Here is a 21,784-nt window from a genome sequence, read left to right on the forward strand (position 1 = left end):
TTCTCATGTTTAGGATGCAGTAATGCTTCATAGCTTCACTCTGCGGCAGCAGCTGCAGACTACTCGCCAGGAACTTTCCCACGCTCTCTACCAGCATGATGCTGCCTGTCGTGTCATAGCCCGTCTTAATAAGGAAGTAACAGCTGCACGTGAAGGTACATGGGTTTTTGCTTTTAAAGGCCATTTCCAAGTAAAACTTGCCATAATTGATCAGTTTAAGCTGTAATGATTGCTCTTTGTATTGCACAAAACATTAAAAGGGTTGTCAACTACTTGAACAAACTCTTCTTAAATATTATTGCATTCCCCAGTATAAAAATAAGATTTTCAACTTGTGATCCGGCAATTGGTCTGCCGAGGCCCGCGTGATCCAGGCTTACGTGTTTAAGCGGTCTATCAATCGGCAGTTGCTGATACTTTCTTCCAAGGAAAGTATGAGAACTGCAGCTCATTGGCAGCCACTGGTTGGCCTTACTGCTCATGTGGCATATCTGTTCAGAAGCCGTTTTCTCTATAGCAAAGGAATGCATTGGCCATGTAAAGGTATTACTGTAACTGTCTTTGAAACGACTGCATAGGCATATAACTAATTTGGGGGGTGAGCTGTCAGTTTCCCTTTCTCCATCGCTTCATTGGGGGACACAGGAACCATGGACACAGGAACCATGGGTATGTGCTGCTGCCATTAGGAGGCTGACACTATGCAAATAAGAAAGTTAGTTCCTCCTCCGCAGTATACACCCCACCGACTGGCGCTCGATTAATCAGTTTAGCTAAGTGTCAGTAGGAGGTGGACACGGGTCTTTCATTAGACCCTTATCTATCTCAGTGTGCGTCGTTTCCTTTCAGGTTTCCGGAGGGATACAGAGTGAATAGTCACATCTGTACTCCCACAAAGAGACTGAGTACAGCGTGTACTGCCACCCCGTATCCTCATACGTCTACCCGGCAGGATCAAGAACCTGACGATCCTGGTCCCCGTCTCCTACCCACTCTCTCACCAGAACCTGTTGGTCGATGGAGACACGGACGTCCACTAAAGGGGATTTCCTTAGGGACATCCTGATTTCTTCACCGGGATAACGAGGTACCTTTTTTTTCCTCAGGTTCTTAGGGAGAATGGACTTAGGACAAGACTACGAAAGGTAAGTATCTGCAGTCTGAACCCCCTGGCAATAGTGTTTTTCCTGGCTCCCTGGGCGGTGGGGAACGGTATCAAGGAATCACTGTTTGGGGCAAAGATAACTCATGTTCCGCTGGGCGGCGTCACCTGAATTCTCCGTCCCTGGGTTGTATCAGGCTGCTTAGTGCCGCGGCAGTGTCCCATTTGGAATGCCTCCGCGTACTCCGGTGGCCGCCGTTGGTAATCCAGGCCCCGGCTTCTATTCGGGCCTTGTTCTGAGACGAGGCCACGCCCCCTTCTTACACCCACCCATCTTACGCCGCCCACCGCTTCATTAAGGGTCTGGAGGCGGCGCATGGCCCCTCCCACTCCCCTGTCATCCTATAGGCGTTTAGCAGCGCCATCTTTGTACTCCTTGGAGAACGGTTAGCTCCGCCCCCCTCTTGCCGACCACAGTGAGCTAATTACCGCCCACCGCGTTCAGGAGCACATACTTTTACCTCAGGCAGCTCTGTTCTCCTCAGCCTGTGAGCTGGTCACCTTTTTCCTTCTGCGGGACCCGCATATACAAGCGAGCTGGGCAGCCCTTACTGGAAGTCATTTCAGGACACCGGTTCCGTGAGTAGCTCTGCACTGCAGACTGGCACCCTCCTGAGCTCTCCGTCCCCTAACCGTGGGTTAGCTCACAATGTCTAGTTCTAAACCTCTTAGCTCTCGTCCTCCAACTTCCTCTTCCTCCGTGGTGGTCAGTCACTTTGCATGTTCTTCTTGTAAATGCAAATTTCCATCAGGTCAGTCCTTTCCCCTCTGTCAGGACTGCAGCAACCTCATTGAACCCACCGCCCAAGAGCCCCCAGTTGTCCCAAGTGAGGGTGAGGCCCCTATCCTAGAGTGGGCTTCCTCTCTGTCAATCTGTGGCGGATCTTACCAGGATGTCTCAGACTCTATTGTCCGTACTGGATAGGTTGCCACTGCAGGCTTCCGCAGGACCCAACAGGTCACAGGAAGCATCGGTTGAGCCTGCTAATAATAGCCGCAAAAGATCCAGACAGGAGCACCAGTCCGGGTCCTCTTCCCGTTCCGTATCGCCCCATAGTCCGTCCCAGCGGCCTCCCTTGTCCCGATCTTCCTCTCCTGAGCCAGGCGAGGCTTTCTCGGATGTGCCCTCTGAGGATGTTTTGGAGCTGGATTCGGACCAAATCGCTGATATGAGGGATATGGTTCAGAGCCTCATTGGAGCCAATCAACTAGTCCTTCATTATCAAAGACTCACCCGTGGACCAGGAGGTTTCCTTCAGACGGTCTAAACCATCTTCCAAGGTATTCGCTCCTCATTCGGAGTTCCAAAAGATTCTGTCCAGAGAGAAAATCCGACCAGGCGCTTTCAAAGCGGAAAACGCCTTGGCGTGTTATCCTTTCTCGCCAGAGCTCATCAAGACTGGTTAGCTTCTCTGGCCGTGGACCTGCCGGTTTCCAGATTATCTAACAACACGGTCCTTCCGATTTCTGGTGGAGCATCTCTAGGAGTCCCTAATGACAGAGTCATAGAATCCTTTGTGAAGTCAGCTTTTGAAGCGGCGGCATCTGTGCTAAGCCCGGCCTTCGCTTTTACTTGGGCTTCTAAGGCCATAGCCAAATGGGCTAAGGATCTCCGCCAAGGCATTCTGGCTGGAGACCAGCCAGAGCAACTGGCGGACCTCGCCGAACAGATTTCGCACGCAGGCGAATATTTGGTCTCTGCCTCCCTGGATGCCGCGTCTTGCGCAGCTCAGGCATCTAGCAACTTGGTGGCTATTCGGCGCACAGTTTGGCTTAAGGCCTGGCAGGCGGACTTATATTCAAAAAAGTCCCTAATCAGCCTACAGTTTCAAGGATCACGCCTATTCGGCAACAGGCTGGACCAAATTATTAAGGATGCCACCGGGGGCACAAGCTCCCTTCTTCCCCAGTCAAAACCTCGTCGGCCTCCTCCGAAACGTAAGTTTCAGTCCTTTCGGCCCTTTCATCGCTTCAAGACAACAGAGTCGCCTTCACACCAGCAGAGGCCACAAGCGCCCCAAGATAGAAAAGAGTTTCCTTCAGGCCCACTCCTTCCTGGTGCTCCCATTCCTCTCAAGGTAGCTCCACCAGGACCAGACCTGGAAGGTCTTCCTCCACATGACTGGCATCAAAAAAACGGCGCATCCCTCCAGGTGGGCGGCCGCTTTCTTGCCTTCCGGGACGTCTGGCTTGCCTCGGTGGAAGATGCTTGGGTCAGGGAAGTTGTATCCTCAGGATGCAAAATAGAATTTGTTTCTCGCCCTCGGGATCGAGTCTTCGAATCCCGGCCCCCAAAAGACCCCGCCTTGGTTCCCGGCTTCTTTACAGCCATCGCCTCTCCTCAGTTCGGGGGTGATTGTTCCTGTACCAGAAAAAGCACGCTTCACAGGTTTCTATTCAAACCTGTTCGTAGTGCGAAAAAAGGCGGCACAGTTCGGCCCATTCTGGATCTAAAATTACTGAACAAAAGGGTCCGCCTGCGACATTTCAGGATGGAGTCCCTTCGTTCAGTATTCGCTTCCATGGAGGCACAAGAATTCCTGTGCTCCATAGACATTCAGGATGCATATCTACATGTCGCAATCTTTCTGGGTCATCGGAAATTCCTGCGCTTCGCGATCCATCAGGAGAACTTCCAGTTTGTCTCCCTGCCGTTCGGTCTCTCCAATGCCCCCAGGGTTTTTACAAAAATCATGGCAGCGTTGATGGCCATTTTGAGGATCAGAGGTCTCGTGCTCTTCCCTTACCTCGACGACATCCTCATCAAAGCTCCGTCCTTGCCCCAGGCTCTCAAAAGTCTGACCATAGTTTGCGACACTCTTTCCCGATTCGGGTGGATCATCAACAGAAAAAAGTCCTGCCTGGTCCCAACACAACGTCTTGTGTTTCTAGGCATACTTTTCGACACTCGTCAGGCAAGGGTCTTCCCGAGGACAAGAGAGTTACTCTTCGGCGGGATGTTCGCTTGCTTCAGGGCCCCGTCTCACTTCCTTCCGATCAGCCATGAGAGTCCTAGGGAGGATGGTTGCAACGTTGGAAGCGACTCCCTTCGCCCAATTCCACTCAAGACCGCTTCAGCAGGCCATTCTGTCGCAGTGGAAAAGGTTTGTCTCCTCCCTGGATCGTCCAATTTGACTCTCGTTTCGGGTCAGACTGTCCCTGAATTGGTGGCTAATATCACCTCTCATCGGCCAGGGTCGGTCCTTCCTTCCGGTACATTGACAAGTGGTGACGACGGACGCAAGTCTTCTCGGCTGGGGTGCCGTGTCTCGCCATCTGACCGTCCAGGGTTGTTGGTCAACGCAGGAAGCTACCCTCCCGATCAACGTCCTAGAGATACGGGCAATTTTCCTGTCCCTGCTTCATTGGGACAAGCTGCTCAGGGGTCTGCCAATTCGGATTCAGACGGACAATGCCACAGCGGTGGCATATGTCAACCACCAGGGAGGGACTCGGAGTTCCTTGGCGTTGGCCGAGGTATCCAAGATCCTTCATTGGGCAGAGGTGTCAGTCCCAATGATATCCGCGGTACACATTCCCGGGGTGGAAAATGGGGCCGCCGCTTTTCTCAGCCGCGAGGGCCTGGAGGCAGGGGAATGGTCCCTGCATCAGGAGGTCTTCATCAGATTTGCCTTCGGTGGGGCACTCCAGACGTGAACCTTATGGCGTCCCGTCTGAACAGGAAAGTTCCACGGTTCGTATCCAGGGCCCACGATCCCCTCGCAGTGGGCGCCGATGCTTGGACTATTTCTTGGTCACAGTTTGCGCTCCCCTATCTGTTCCCTTCCCTTCCTCTTCTCCCCAAGCTGTTGAAGATGATCAAGGCAGAAGGGGTGCCAGTCATCCTCATTGCACCAGATTGGCCCAGAAGGTCTTCGTTCGCAGACATCGTCAACCTTCTCGCGGATGCTCCTTGGACCCTTCCAGACAGACCAGATCTGCTGTCTCAGGGTCCGATTTACCACCCCAATTTTCGGTCGCTCAATTTGACGGCGTGGCCATTGAGACCGCGGTTCTGAAGAAGTCAGGCTTTTCAGATCGGGTAATTCACACAATGATCCGGGCTAGGAAGCCATTGTCTTCCAGAATATACTATCGAACGTGGAAGGCCTATTTTCGTTGGTGCGAGTCCAATCGCATTCCGCCTATGTCCTTTTTGCTCCCTTCGGTTTTGGCATTTCTCCAGGTGGGCCTTGATGCTTGTCTGGCCCTTAGTTCTCTAAAGGGTCAAGTTTCGGCGCTTTCCATTCTTTTCCAGAAGACGCTATCCTCTTGTCCGCAGCTCAAAACATTTATGCAGGGGCAGCCCATGCAGCATCGCCGTATCGAGCTCCCGTGGATCCCTAGGATCTCAATCTAGTCCTAGAGGGCCTACAAGGTTCCCCCTTTGAGCCTCTCAAGAAAGTTTCTCTATCTTTTCTCTCATGGAACGTGGCCTTTCTCGTGGCCATTACTTCCATACGGCGCGTCTCGGAGTTGGCGGCCCTTTCTTGTCGACCTCCTTTCTTGGTGATCCACAAAGATAAGGTGGTACTGTGGCCTCCACCGTCCTTCCTTCCCAAGGTGGTATCCGCTTTCCACCTGAATGAAGACATCGTTCTACCTTCTTTTTGCCCGGCTCCAATTCATCCCCTGGAACGCTCCTTGAACAAACTACACCTGGTCAGGGCGACGAGGGTCTATTTGGCTAGAACTGATGCGTTCCGGAAGACTGACTCCCTTTTCGTCATCCCAGATGGTGCGCAAAAAGGCCTGCCGGCCTCCAAGGCGACTATTGCTCGCTGGATTAGATCGGCAATCTTAGAGGCTTATGGGGTCAAGAACAGATTGCCCCCTCCTGGGGTTAAGGCTCGCTCCACCAAGGCAGTGGGCGCTTCCTGGGTGGTGCACCACAGGGCTTCCGCGCTGCAGCTTTGTAAGACTGCAACCTGGTCTTCGTTCACACGTTTGCAAAATTTTATAGGGTCCACACCTATGCTTTGGCCTAGGAAGAAGGATCTTGCAGGTGGCAGTGGCGAGTCCGCTGACCTAATGGAAGTTTGCTTTTCCCTCCCTAGGGACTGCTTTGGGACGTCCCATGGTTCCTGTGTCGCCCAATGAAGCGATGGAGAACAGGATTTTTGGTTGCTTACCGTAAAATCTGTTTCTCGGAGCCTTCATTGGGGGACACAGCACCCCCCTATGTTCAAATTCTGTTGTTTGATTTGGGTATTATGGTTACAGTTGAGTTGTCTGTTCTCTATTCTATTGCTTCTCCTACTGCTTTCTCACTAACTGATCGAGCGCCAGTCGGTGGGGTGTATACTGCGGAGGAGGAGCTAACTTATTTGCATAATGGCAGCCTCCTAGTGGCAGCAGCATACACCCATGGTTCCTGTGTCCCGCAGTGAAGTCTCAGAGAAACAGATTTTACAGTAAGCAACCAAAAATCCTGTTTTTATGCTATGTTCATATTGCATTTAAGCAATCATGATTTCTTCTGAAGCATTGGAACACAGGATTTGGGCATTTTTGCGAAGACATTGACTGTAATTTTCCAGATGTAAGCTCAAAGGAAGCCACGGACCATAGACTAAAACGTAATATGAACATTGCCTAAGAATGATAGAAGTGGTGTGCCTGCTGGACCACCACTCCATTCACACTGGGTTCTTTAGAGCCTTGTTTCTCAGGGATAAGAAATAAATTCATCTTGTTAAGACCTTTGTGACATTTGCCATATATGTACGGTGCTGCAAGTTCCAGCCACCACCCTGAAATACCCAGTGACAGAATAAGGACGTCTCTGACAGCAGACCTTCCCTGCACATTGCCACAGGGGGCTGTAAATCCCCTCCGGCGATTCTGGTGATTGGCCAGGCAATTTTGACCATCCAATCAAAGAGTGTTAGCAATAAGGTTTTGAAAAAAAAATCGAATGCAGCAAATGTATGTGCCAAAATATTTAATACAAGAGCACCAATCGCCAAAGGGATGGGGTAATTGCAATGTCACATCTGTTAATTAACTCTTTTAGCACAGATAGGCTAGTCAATAGTTACTGACCAGTAGGTGCCAAAAGGTTTGACTTAAAATGAATGCCGTTCTGCATGCCATATTTCCCTCAGATCTGGCGTGTATAATTGTTGTATAACCCCTCTGTGTACCTGTGAGAGATAATTGGTGGCCAATGGCTGCGATCCAGAGCATCCAGTCTTATGTGCGGTCTGCTGTGCTCTACTCTGTGACTGATCTTTGATTGCAGCAGCAGTTCCTGATCTCTGTTCTAGCTCGCCTCATTCCCCAATTGCATTTTTGATTAACTTTTGTTTTGGGTGCACTCTACGTGTGCACATCCCGCATCTTATCCCACAACTGCGTTTTGAGCTGAGAATTGGTGCTCCATTTTTTTTTTTATTTTTTTTTTTTTGCTTTACCAACGTGCACTTCTTGCTATCGCAGTATTATGATCAGTATTACTAATCATTTGTTGCCATGGGACTTTTCCTGTTTTGTTTTTTTTTTCTCCTATAAGTAGACTAGTGGATCGTGCAGTGTTTATGATGTCCAATATTCTTGTAGGAAAAAAAACAGTACGGTGTAGCTTTGTATGTAGGGTGGTAGGTAGGGCATTGGAGGAGCAGATGTTGTAGTGTTGGTAACATCCGATTTTTTTCTTTTGCAGAAAAAAATAGTAACTTCACAGGTAGTGCATTAGTGTAATGAGCGTCACTAATTTATTATTTTTTTAATATACAAGTTTTCTTTACTTCTAATTTTTTTTGTTCTCCTAAATGTTTCCTTTTTCTTTATCGCCTTATTGGGGGACACAGATTACCATGGGTGTATGCTGCTGCTAGGAGGCTGACACTATGCAAAACAAGAAAATTAGCTCCTCCCCAGCAGTATACACCCACCGACAGGCACCGAGCACCTCAATTTGTGCTTAGTGTCTGTAGGAGGTGGACCGGGATCTCCCCAGATCCGCTCTTAATATCCCTTTTTTCTTTTAGGTTTCCAGTCGAACCTTTTAATTTTTTCGCTTTATTTTTCAGGTTCTCCGTCAGGAAACAGGGTGTAGCTTCACCCTGATTTCCTATATCAGGCGGCTGAGCGAGCAGTGTGGTGTCACCCACATCGCACCTCTCAGTTCCGCAGGCAGGACTTTGGCCCTATCACCTTCCGGTGCTAGGGGCTGTGGACCGGTGGCTAGTCCTTGCCAATTACCCTCCTCACCCCTCTCTCTGGACAGGGCTGAGAGGAAGACGGTGGTCGCAGGAGGTCTACGCCGTCTTCTGCAAGATGTGGGCATAGAGGATCTTCCCCAGTGGCTTTCGCCGTGGGCCCCTGTGACAGCCTCTTCAGGGACGTCAGGTAAGTGCCTGTACGATCCCTCCAGGCCCCACATCATACCCAGCTGCCTGCCAGCCAGCGTACCTCTGCATCCCAGATTTGAATCTCCCGCCCCTTCTCCTCTGCATGCCGCGCGCCGGCCTCTCAGCTGCCCGTCTCCTTTCCGGTGAGAGGGGGACAGGTCAGTGAGCATAGGGGAAGTCGTCGCCATCAGCGCAGTATCATACCGGCGCTTATATCGCCCCCCCCCCCGGAGTGGCTTTACCGGTTCAGGCAGTGCGGGGCTGCGGCGTCCGGAGTCCGGGTCAGTTTCACTTTCGTTCGGGCGCCTCAGCGCGCTTCTCCTCTGTTCTGAGCGCGCTTTCCTGCGCGCCCTTTTCTACACCATCACAGGGCTCCTTTCGCTTTGTTACTCCAGCCTCCTCCGCCTTTCTCCAATCGCGGCACGGCTGCAAAGCTCCGCCCCTCCTTCCTAATCGGGTGTTTCCTGGTTCCTCATCTCTCTTCCTGCGCTGTTTGGGGGACACTTCAGCATTCGGCTGCTCATCTGAATCTGGGTAGGCTCTACACTGTGGTGCTAATTAGCTCCCCTCTGCAGTTTTTCGCACGACCTATTGCGGTCTCTCAACGCATTTTTACTTATGCCCAATCCTTCAAGGGATCTCTGCTTCAGGCCCACCGCTACTCATTACGCCTATGCGCGCTGTAAGAAGAAGTGGGCTTTGGGTCGCCCGTCCCCCTTTTGCCCGTCCTGCAGTCCTTCCGCTATGTCTGCATCCCAGGAGCACGCAGAGTCTCGGGCCGAGGACGCTCAACCTCCCCCGGAGTGGGCCATTGTAATGTCTCAGTCGGTCTCTGACTTGACTAAGGTTTCCCAGTCACTGGTCCAGGTCTTGGAACGACTTCCACAGCTGTCTACTGCCACCTGCGCGCCGACCGCCTCTTGGGGTGAGTCGTCCGCTCCTGACCGCGACCTTCCTAGAGACAGACAAAGCAGGAGCTCTAGGAAGCGGGCTCTGTCTACCTCGTCCTCTAGCTCGCAGGGTCCCTCTGAGCCTGTCAGATTGCATTCTCCTTCCTCCGATGGCGACTCCAGGTCTGGCGATGACTCTCAGTCGGAATCGAGTTCAGAGGCAGACAATGTTTCTAAAACGCGGGACATAGTCAATAGTCTCATTTCGCCTATTTTTCAAACCCTTAAAATTAAGCAGGACAAGGCTCCCCCTCAGGAATGCTCTGTACTCCTTAAACGAGCAAGACCTCTGTCTCGGACCTTTCCCAATCACAAAGTCTTCGATACTACTTTGGCCAAACACTGGGAGCGCCCTGAGCAACGTTTCTCAGGCCGCAAGTACTTAGACGTGTTGTACCCTTTTGAGGCAGACCTGCTCACAAAATGGGCCAAGGCTCCTGAGGTGGATCCCCCGGTTTCCCGGATAGCCTCCAGAACGGTGCTATCCCTACCAGATGGGGCATCGCTTTAAAGATCCTACGGACAGGCAGATCGAATCTCTGGCTAAGTCAATTTTTTAGGCATCCGGCGCCTCTGTCCTATTTTCGCATCAGCCTGGGTAGCGAAAGTCATATCCGCTTGGGCAAAAATCCTTCGCAGGGGCATATTGGCAACAGCTCCTCAGGACGAGTTGGCAGATCTTGCAGATCAGATTAACCATGCGGGTAAATACCTTTTAGCCGCCTCCTTGGATGCAGCCGGGTGCGTGGCCAGGGCAAATAGCAACATAGTAGCTATACGCCGAGTTCTTTGGCTAAAGTCATGGAATGCGGATACCACTTCAAAAAAGTTCCTTACTAATCTACCATTCCACGGTTCTAGACTCTTTGGAGCCAAGCTGGACCAGCTGATCTCCGATGCCACTGGTGGTAAAAGCACCTCTCTTCCCCAGTCTCACCCTCGACGTTTCCTTAATAGAAGGGGTTTTCGCCCGTTTAGGCCCTTTCGGCCCTTCTCGTCCACGGACAGATCTGGTCAGCAGGATCGCTCATCGGCCACTAGAGAGCGAGGAAGAAAAAGTCATCCTACAAACCAGCTCCCCGCTGGAGATCTATAGGACAATATTCCAGGGCTTCAGGCACCAGTTACGGCAGGTTTTCTTCCAAGTGACGGGTCACCCCCCACCTGGAAGTTCTTCCAGGGTGGGAGGCAGACTTTCCTTTTTCGTGGATGCTTGGCTGTCTGTTGTCGACGCTTGAGTAAGAGAAATTGTCGCATCCGGCTACAAGATCGAATTTGCTTCTCCCCCGAACAGACGTTTTTTCCGGTCTCGGCCTCCGCGACAGCGGTCCCAGACTCTGGGGTTTCTCCAGGCCATTGCCTCCCTTCTTTCCGCCGGAGTGATTGTTCCCGTTCCCTCAAACGAACGGTTTTCCGGGTTTTACTCAAATCTCTTCGTAGTCCTGAAGAAAGACGGCTCCCTTCGTCCAATTCTGGACCTCAAGTTGCTCAATTGCCACGTGAAGATTCTTCATTTCAAAATGGAGTCTCTTCGGTCGGTGATTGCCTCCATGGAGCCCGGGGAATTCCTCTGCTCTGTGGACATTCGGGACGCCTATCTGCACATTCCGGTTTGTGTGCAACATCAGAAGTATCTTTGTTTTGCGGTTCAGGGAAACCACTATCAGTTCACGGTTCTTCCTTTCGGCCTAGCTTCAGCGCCCCGTGTTTTCATGAAGGTGATGGCAACTGTCATGGCCATCCTTCGCTCCAGAGGGATTCTCATCATTCCTTATCTGGACGATCTTTTGATCAAGGGCTCGTCTCGTCAGGACTGCCTCCAGAGTCTTCAGATCACTCTGGACACTCTCGGCCGCCTCGGTTGGCAAGTCAACAGGGAGAAGTCCATTCTGATCCCCACTCAGCGTCTGACCTTTCTGGGCATGGAATTCGACACGGAGCTAGCCCGAGTGTTTCTTCCGAGGGAAAAGATTGCGGCTCTTTCCAAGGGCATCAGAATTCTCAAGAGGCCATCTCCCATTCCCATTCGGTCCTGCATGAAGGTTCTGGGCAAAATGGTGGCTTCCATGGAAGCAGTGCCCTTTGCGCAGTTTCATCTTCTCCCCCTCCAGCTGTCTCTGCTTTCAGCCTGGGACAAGACCACGATGTCCTTGGACCGTCCTATTCGGCTCCCTCTCAGAGTGAGGCAATCTCTCACTTGGTGGTTACTGCCGGCGTCAGTTCTCCAAGGGAGGTCCTTCCTTCCGCCTCGGTGGCAAGTCATCACCACCGATGCCAGTCTTCTGGGATGGGGAGCCGTGTTCCATCAGAAAGCGGCCCAAGGACGCTGGAACCCACAGGAGACTCTCCTCTCAATCAATCTTCTGGAGATCAGAGCAATCTTCCTGGCCCTTCTTCACTGGCAGCCTCTCCTCTCCGGCAAGCCGGTCCGTATTCAGTCGGACAACGCCACGGCCGTAGCATACATAAACCATCAGGGGGCACGCGCAGCAAGCAAGTAATGTCGGAAGTGGCCAAGATATTCCGCTGGGCAGAACGTTACGTTCCGGCAATCTCCGCCGTTCATATTCCAGGGGTGGAAAATTGGGCAGCCGACTTTCTGAGTCGTCAGGGCCTAGCGTCCGGCGAATGGTCCCTGCACCCCACAGTCTTCGATCAGATATGCCACCGTTGGGGTACCCCGGATGTCGATCTCATGGCATCTCGGATGAACCACAGAGTGCCGCGGTTCGTAGCCAGGTCCAGGGACCCTCTGGCCATCGCGTGCGACGCTCTGGTGATTCCGTGGTCCCAGTTTCAACTTCCATATCTGTTCCCGCCTCTGGCCTTGATCCCACGAGTGGTCAAAAAGATAAAATCAGAAGGCGTACCAGTGATTCTTGTCGCTCCAGATTGGCCAAGACGGCCTTGGTACGCGGAACTGGTCAACATGCTCGCGGACGTCCCCTGGAGGCTTCCAGACCGTCCAGACCTTCTCTCGCAAAGCCCCCTTTACCACGAGAATTCTCAGTCTCTGAGTTTGACGGCATGGCCGTTGAGACCGCAATCCTGAAGGAATCAGGTTTGTCCAGTCAGGTTATTCGACCTATGATCAGAGCCAGGAAACCAGCCTCTTCCCGCATCTACCATAGGTACTGGAAGGCGTTTTTCCATTGGTGCGATGATAAAAAAAGTCTTCCCAATGTCCTTTTCTATCCCATCTATCCTTGGGTTTCTTCAGTCTGGTTTAGAAGCGGGTCTGTCCCTCAGTACGCTCAAGGGCCAGGTTTCCGCTCTCTCTATCCTCTTCCAAAGAGAGATAGCTTCTCTACCACAGGTCAAAACTTTTCTCCAAGGGGTCTCCCATGTGGCTCCTCCTCATCATTCGCCGATAGACCCGTGGGATCTCAATCTCGTTCTTAGCGCTCTCCAGAAGGCGCCGTTCGAGCCTATCCAGGACATTCCTTTGTCCCTTCTCTCGTGGAAGGACACCTTTTTGATTGCCATTACATCCATCAGAAGAGTTTCTGAATTGGCGGCCTTGTCATGTCGTTCCCCTTACCTGATTCTCCATCAGGATAAGGTCGTCCTCAGGCCCGTTCCTTCTTTTCTTCCAAAGGTGGTTTCCTCTTTCCATATCAATGAGGATATCACTCTCCCATCTTTGTCCGGCTCCCTCTCATCCGCTTGAGAAGTCTCTCCACAAACTGGACGTAGTTAGATAAGAAAAGAAATACACCGCGCTATGCTGGGAACTGAAAAAAATATAATATAACTGAGTACTTACTTGCTGGTGTGTGAAAAAATCACGTGGTGGTGGATGTATAGCAGTATTCTGAGACTATTCACCTTGTCAAATATTAAGATTGGAATGTTGCAGCCTGTTTCTGAAGGCTGCAACATTCCAATCTTAATATTTGGCATTGGCTACATTTACAGCATATATTTTATATGGTTCTGATTTCCTTAAGTGAGTAAATCAAGATTAGTTCATATTTTATTTTTTTATTTTTTTTTATTTTTTTTTTTATTTTTTTTTCCCTCTGTAACATACTAACGGGCTCACCCCCATTTAACCCTATATTATCTATTCAGCAGTTTTGGCATCCAAATATATACATCTATGACAAGGTGAATAGTCTCAGAATACTGCTATACATCCACCACCACGTGATTTTTTTCACATACCAGCAAGTAAGTACTCAGTTATATTATATTTTTTTCAGTTCCCAGCATAGCGCGGTGTATTTCTTTTCTTATCAGCTTTAGCTCTTTTAAACAGGCACCAGCACAGAGCCTGTTATTCACCAGCTGCATCTGGGAATAGTGGACCTACCTTCTCTGTCCAAGTGGACTGGCGCCAGTGTGTTAATCTTAAACTAATCTGGACGTAGTTAGAGCCCTGCGTGTTTATCTCGCCAGGACCTCTTCCTTTCGTCAGTCTGATTCCTTGCTGGTCATCTCTGAAGGTCGCCAGAAAGGACTTCCGGCATCCAAATCCACGATCGCTCGTTGGATTCGTTCTACCATTCTGGAAGCGTACCGACTTCAGGAAAAACTGTCCCCTCCGGGGGTAAGAGCTCACTCCACCCGGGCTGTGGCGGCTTCGTGGGCTGTTCGTCACCAGGCTTCGGCCATGCAAATTTGCAAGGCCGCAACCTGGTTGTCCTTGCACACCTTTGCGAGGTTCTACAGGGTTCATACCCAGGCCTCGTCTGATGCAGTTGTTGGTAGGAAGGTTCTGCAGGCGGCGGCTCACCGGCCGACCTAAGCCTTTTTCCGATTCTTTCGTTCCTTTTTTTGCTGTTCCCACCCTTGGGACTGCTTTGGAACGTCCCATGGTAATCTGTGTCCCCCAATAAGGTGATAAAGAAAGATGGATTTTTGGTTCTTACCGTAAAATCTCTTTCTTGGAGCCTTCATTGGGGGACACAGCACCCTCCCTGTTTAAGTTGTACCGTGTTGGGTCTTGGAGTCCCTTGTTGGGTTGGTACATATGTTTAGAGTTTTCTCGTTGCTTCTCCTACTGCTTTTTCACCAACTGAGGTGCTCGGTGCCTGTCGGTGGGTGTATACTGCCGGGGAGGAGCTAATTTTCTTGTTTTGCATAGTGTCAGCCTTTATACACTCTTAATGCAATACATGTGTAAAAGCTCCACGTACACACATCCCATGTGTTTAGAAGAAAAAAATAAAAATGACCTATTAGGCAGATGCTATTTAAGCATAGGAAGCATACGCTCTCTTTGCCTCTGGCACAGATTCAGGCAGTGAGGAAAATGTTACTTTCATCTTCATCTAGTGAGGAGGGACCCCCAGCAAAGCACCCTAGGATTTGTGCACCTCCTTCAGCAATTGATCCTGTATAGAGTCCACTTCCCACCCCCCCACACCCCCCCCAAGAAAATTATCATCCTTTTATTGCTGACTTCATGGCAGCTCAGGAATCCAGTTTGACGCTACAGGCTTCACTGACCATTGACTTTGTTTCAAGAGAGTCTTCATTTAGGTTATAATAAGTCTTATGGAGGCCCAGACAAATTTGCCAATCAGTGTTTCACCTAAAATCCTACTTCTTCATACGTCATATGGACTCTTTTTAAATCCATCAGACATGCTGTCATTTTGGGACATTGTGCTGCATATGGCATAGTCAGAAAATCAGATCTTTGATAATACTGTACAGGACACTGGTATTCAGTATTACCATGACAAGGACACAATTTGAATCAAATTTTTTTTAGCTTTATAGTGATGTGCAGAGTCCACCTCAAGACGATACAAACTTTGATAGTCTAAAAAGTTGCGCGATAGTTGAAGTTGACTACTTCAGCCAAAAATTTGCTGAGGCATACAGCCCCCAAAGGGACACCTGTATAGATGAATCTCTGCTTATTTTCAAGGGAAGCTAAAATTTAGACAATACCTCAGGGTACACCCACAGATTTAGGGTTTACGAATGGAGGGACACCTAAATTGACCCCTCTGAATGCCCTGTTGTGGGATTGAGTGTGGGAATTTCTGATATTTTTTTTTTTCTCTTCAGAACCTAGAAGGATAAAAGGCATACAAATTCAAAGTTTGAAAATAAGGAAAATTTTCCCAAAAAAAAGTGTAATATTTTCATAAATTACCTCAAATCGTATCAAGCAAAAATTTACCACAACGGTGAAGTACAACAATCTCATAATTACTGGGATCTGTTACAGCGTTCCATAGTTATTACCACATAAATTTGTCAAGATCCCAGTGCAGGTTTTTGAGCTGCACACCAGGGGTTAATGTCTGGAGCTCTGTGCAGGTTTTGACCTGCACACTTGGGGTTAATGATTGTGGCCTCTTTCTGGTTCTGGGAGAGCTTCATAAACCCCTGGGTAGCTTCAATCCCTGCCAGTTATACTTTTGCCTTTGGCCTAGTGTGCTGACCCCCGTGTGCCTGTTTGTTGCTATAGCTTGTTTATATGGTTCTGACCCGGCTCTGTTTCCCGTTGTGAGTTTGCCTGTTGATTTTGTACTGCGTTGTTATCTGTGTATGAATCATTGCCTGTGACCTGACTACTCTCTGCTCGCCCCCTTTGGTACCTTGCAGCTATCTGTTTGTGACTCATTGGCTACGTCCTGACTATTCTCCCTGTCTATGCCCTTGGTAACTTTGTCTCGCAGTTACTCTGCTAGGAATTGTCTTGCAGCTCCTAGCTCTGTGGAGTTTAGGCCACGCCTCTAGCAGTCACGTGCTTCAGGTCCTGCGGCTCTGAAGTACGCATCTATTCGGTTGCTGCCCGCTCCACAGGTAGCTTTGAGCACTGTTCGCTTTACTCAGGACACGCGCACTGGCTCAGTGAGCAAGTTCAGTGCGGTGTCTCTGACAAAAGTGACAGTGATCATATTTGTAAAGTTTGGAAGGGTCAGGTGAAAACAGGTTCGGGGGTGAAGGGGTCATTTAGATGATGCAAAATGAATGTTGGATATGCCACTTTTTAATTTATTTTTCCCTTCTTGTTTTTATAGCTTTGGCTACCCTAAAACCACAAGCTGGTATTTCTGTGCAGACCAACCCTACACTGCAAGCAGGTGTAGCAGTAAGTGTATATGTGCTAATGTAGGTATTTGTGCCCCTTATGTGACTGCATCATTTCTGAGCAGCATTTTTTCCCTTGTAGGGTTCAGCAGAGGCAATGGATTTGGGAGAACTGGTGGGAATGTCAACAGAAATCATACAAAAGGTAAATGTATCTGAAACTGTTGGTTAATCAAAATCGTGTACAGTAATGGTTGCTTTTTTGTGCTTATGATTTTATATTTTCATCTTTATTCAGCTTCAGGACAAAGCAACAGTGCTCACGACGGAGCGTAAGAAGGTAAGGAAAGATCCTTTTTTTTTTTTTTTTTTTTTTTTTTTATATTCCAAGAATTTTTTAAGTTTTCAAAATTCAATACAAACAGCCACCTGCCAGCATGGTTGGCGGAACCACATAACTAGCAGAGGATATCTGTGCAATATAGCAATAGCGCTGTGATCTCTTTTTCCATCAAGTAATCATGTATTGTATGTTAACTTTTCAATATTAAGCAGTAAACATAATGTATTGGACAAGGAGGCAATATGAACTGTTACGCCATAATTGCACCCAATCTTAACATGTACATGGTCACATAGGAGCTGGAGATTTCACCATTACTTTTCTAATTCTTGTCCTGTCTCAATGACATGAGGTGGACATAGGACTGTCTAACCAGGGATCCCATATCCAGGATATTCTATTCTTAATTGCTAAGGACTGAGCCAAAGATAATTCATGTTGACAATTTACGTTAATTCTTTCAACCACTTCTCTAATAGTAGGTACATTCTGATCTTTCCATTTAGCCGCTAGAGTTAATCTAGCCGCAATTAAAATGTGAGTTAGGGAACCTCTAAGTTCCACAGGAATCTTATCCGTTCCAATGTGAGGTTAAGAAAGATCTTAACATCTTCAGGCTCCAGCTATTTATTTATTAAAAAAAAGTTACCTACACAGCGGTTTACAGGCTTGTTTTTGCATGATGATTTGACTACCATTTTATGGGTGCACGAGAATAAAATTCAGCAATGCTAGCCTTATATTATTCTGGGGAGTTGCGTGACTGATATCAGTTGTGTATTTATTTTTGTGTATGTAAACTGCCTTTTTCTTCAAACCGGTTTATTTTTCGTTTTTATTTTTCCCCTTTATTTTATTCTGTTATACTTCTAGTTCCACTAGGAAATGTTAACCTTTAATGATATTGGTTACACATATAATGCACTGCAATGCATCCGTATTTCTTTGTATAATGCCCCGTCAGTTCTGTTTGTTAGAATGTAATAGGACTCAGAAAGTAGCTTTTGGGGATAGTGTTAAAGTTTAACCTGATATATTTATTTTAGCATAAATTGCTTTCTTTATTTTTCTTTGCACGTTCCTTTGTTATTAAAGTGTAAATGTATTTAACTTTCAAATGTTATGGTTTTGTGTTTTCATTTTTTTCCTTCCACTTTTTAGAGCCTTAACTTTATTTTTCTGTATGAGGGCCTTTTTATTTTTTTCACGGAGCGAGTTGTCGTTTTGAGTGATTATACTCCTTTTACCATGAAATTTAAAAAAAAAAAAAAAGCGTAGTGAAATATTAATAAACAAAATTCTGTTTAAGTTTTACTTTTTCATACAGACCTTCCCATTAGTCCTCCTTCACATGGCCGTATTTGTTTTGTATTTTGCATCTGTACTTCAAAGCCAAATTCAGGAGTATATCAATCAGAGGAAAAGTAAAGGCCGGGGTCACACTTTCGAGTGTAATGCAAGAAACTTGAGAGAGTCTCTTGCATCAATACCCTGCAGTGCCGGGTATTGATGCGAGAGACTTGCGAGTTTCTCACATTGCACTGGCAAGTGTGACCCCGGCCTAATAGAAAGATTGCACCTGTTCTGTGTTATGGAGACGCTCCTGGTTTTGCCATACAAGTACTGATGTGTGAATGAAGCCTTTCCGAGATGGCAGTTGGTTGTATAGAGCTTACAGCAGAATGTCTTTGTCTACCTGTTGCTCCTCAATGTCCACCTCTCCTCTCCATAGATTTTCCCAGTACTGAGATAGACTTCAGTTGGATATTTTCCATTACTGAGATAGGAGGTGGCAGTTGGATATTTCCCAGTATGGAGCTAGGAGGTTGCAGTTGGTGCTTTTCCCAGGACTGACAATGGAAATGGCGGTTGGTTGGTTCTTTTCAAACTCTGTCTTCACTGAATAGAGTTTACAAGTTTTACACATGACTTGAGAATGATCAGTCCAATATGTGAAATAAGCAGATTTGTCTGATGAGCTGGGCTGTGGATTCGGTAAGCCAAGCTTCCGACTCCTCAATTTCCCTGTCTTCACAACTCCAACGTCACAGCACTGCCTCACTACTGAGGGTTCAAGGGCTCAAGACACAAAAAACTGAGGACACTACCAATGAGTAAATATGTGGGATCACCATCCACATGCCAAAAAATAAGAGGTAAAAGTAGCATGTAAATGTAAGGATCACCACAAACTGTATAACAAATAACAATTTTTATTGAGACAATTGGAGTTAGACAAGCAACAGACAAGTTTAAAAAAAATAAAAGTTGTCAAATGTACAACAGCATGAAGGGCTTTATAAGCGCCCCACACGTGTATAGCTAAATAATTTTTGTACACAAATTATTTTAATTTTTCCAGCGTGGTAAGACAGTCCCAGAGGATCTGGTCAAGCCTGAGGAGCTCAGCAAATATCATCAAGTCTCTTCTCATGTGGTAAGTGTCTAACCCCTTCATGATCTTTGACTTTTAGGGCCCCGTCACACACAGCGATCTCGCTAGCGAGATCGCTGCTGAGTCACAAGTTTTGTGACACAACAGCGATCTCACCAGCGAGATCGCTGTGTGAGACAGCGATCGGCCCCCCTGCCGGTATCGCTGAAAGCTGTAGGAAAGCCCTGGACTTTTCTTTGGTCGTTGGTCTCCCGCTGGCCAGCACGCATCGCTGTGTGTGACAGGCGGGAGACCAGCAATCAGCTGGTAACTAACGTACACATCGGGTATCCAAGGGACTTGCGTCCCTTAGAATCCCGATGTGTGCGTTAGTTACCAGCGCCCTGATGCAGGGAGCGATCCTAGGAGGAGCTGACTGGAGGGGGCGCGGCCGGGGCGGAGCGAAGCGGCGGCCCTTCGCTGCACCCAAGAACACTAGTGTGAAACTAGCCTTAGAAATTCCAAAATTTGTTTAAAAAAAATGCACCAATTTCAGATACCCATTGCGACTTCATTTTTCATGATCTCAGGTTGGGTGAGGGCTTATTTGGGTGCAGATTTTTCTGTGCGGAATCTGCAGAATCCGCAGGTCAAAATGCCTGCATTTTACCTGCAGATTTAGTGCAGATTTCACCTGCGTTTTTACATTTGCGGATTCCTAGAATGGAATAGGTGTAAAAACGCTGCAAAATTCGCACAAAGAATTGACATGCTGTGGAAAATAAATCGCTGTGTTTCCGCGCTGAATTTTTCGCAGCATGTGCTCAGCGGTTTTTGTTTTCCATAGGATAAGATAGTACGGTACATCCCCTGGAAAACTGCTGCGTATCTGCAGGGCCAAATCCGCTGCAAATCCGCAGGCGAATCCGCAACGTGTGCACATACCTTTAATGATACCATTTTGGTGCAGATGTGATATTTTACTCACCCGTTATTGCATTTTAAGGCAATGTTGCGGCGACCAAAAAATTACAATTGTGGCGGTTTTAAATTTTTTTTCTCATTACACAGTTTAGCGATCAGTTTAATTCTTTTTATATTAATCGGGCGATTCTGAACGTGGCAATACCAGATATGTGTATGTTTTGTTTTTTTTTTTTTTGTCTTATTTGAAAGGGGGGGTGATTTGAACTTTTTATATTTTTCTTAATATCTTTAAAAACTTTTTTTTTTTTTTTTTTTTTTTTTTTTTTTTTTTTTTTTTTTTTACCTTTGGCATGCTTCAATAGTCTCCATGGGAGACTTAAAGCTGCCATAACCCGATGGGCTCTGCTACATTCAGATGAAGATCAGGTCACCTGTATGTAGCAGAATTGCTGACTTTCTATGCGCACCGATCACCAGGCGATGCTCATAGCAATCTGGCATTGACAACCATAGAGGTCTGCAGAAGACCTCTGATCGTCATGCCGACCCATCGGTGACCCGCGATCACCGATGGGCAGTCGGTGATCCCAGTCATCGCCAGAATCGCATGTTAAATTTACGCCCGATGTTGGAAAGGGGGTTAGGCATCTATGCCATGCAAATGTGAAAAATTGCGTCCTGTAGTATTTACCATTTCTTCTCTAATATCCCAGTTAGTAGACTCCCCCTCTACCTGTAGTGCTGTCATTGTGTTCGTAAATACCAAATTACTAATAACACTAATCTTTTTCATCCATATTTATTTTTTTCAGGGTTTACACAGTGCAAGTGTTCCTGGCATCTTGGCTTTGGATCTGTGTCCAACAGATACAAACAAAACCCTTACAGGTGAGGAATCCATATTTCTAAGGCCATAAATACTGCATTGTTCATTCTATAAGGGTATGTGCACCCAGAATTTTTTGCCTCTGTGGATTTTGTAGTGAAAACCGCAGATAAATCCGCAGGACTAAAGTCCTGCGGTTTATCTGCGGTTTTGCCTGTGGTTTTGCCCTGCGGTTTCACACCTCATAATGGATGAGGTGTGAAACTGCAGCGTTTCTGTACTAACGAATTGACATGCTGTGGATTGTAAACAGCAGCAAAACCGTGCGGAAAAAACCGCAGCATGTGCACAGCGTTTTACAGTTTACCATTGAAAACAATGGTACTGTACAACGCACCTAAATCTGCTGCGGATCCGCAGCAGAATCCGCACCGTGTGCACATACCCTAAAGCATTGTTTCTAGGAGAGAATACCTCTGTATTGACCTGAGCTGACATGTGCCACTATATTTTTTTGAGACTTGAAAAAGTAAAAAAAAAAAAAAAAAAAAATCTCTGAGAAGGTATAGACTTCAAAGTGTGTTGGCCTTTTCCTGGATTTCCTATTAATAAAATCAGACACTGCACTCCTTTTTATTGTTGACAAAATGGCACTCGTATACACTTCTGATTATGTTGATTCTTAGGATGTGTCCATGCCATTGTATTACACCGTATCATGAGCTAATGGCTGCCAGGTATAATTAGTCTAGTACTTCTCCTGCCAAATAAATCCCTCCTGAAGTTAATCCGTTTTAGTTTAGTAGCCAATGGAGACAGACTTGCTTGCTTTTGCAGGTATATTTTATTTT

General features: G+C 47.7%; 1 protein-coding gene across 1 annotated transcript in view; it reads left to right on the forward strand.

Annotated features, from left to right (window-relative positions):
- The window catches only part of PRPF19 (pre-mRNA processing factor 19), a 96,121-nt gene that overhangs the window by 22,873 nt on the left and 51,464 nt on the right, over positions 1 to 21,784 (forward strand). The window contains exons 4-9 of the mRNA XM_073563140.1: positions 14 to 155; positions 16,454 to 16,524; positions 16,606 to 16,668; positions 16,762 to 16,803; positions 19,169 to 19,243; positions 20,920 to 20,995. Coding sequence (XP_073419241.1) covers positions 14 to 155; positions 16,454 to 16,524; positions 16,606 to 16,668; positions 16,762 to 16,803; positions 19,169 to 19,243; positions 20,920 to 20,995 — 469 coding nt within the window. The remainder of the gene's footprint in view (positions 1 to 13; positions 156 to 16,453; positions 16,525 to 16,605; positions 16,669 to 16,761; positions 16,804 to 19,168; positions 19,244 to 20,919; positions 20,996 to 21,784) is intronic.

Source organism: Dendrobates tinctorius, unplaced genomic scaffold, assembly GCF_039654945.1.
Source record: "Dendrobates tinctorius isolate UK_male_01 unplaced genomic scaffold, ASM3965494v1 ptg000382l, whole genome shotgun sequence".
NCBI lineage: Eukaryota > Metazoa > Chordata > Amphibia > Anura > Dendrobatidae > Dendrobates > Dendrobates tinctorius.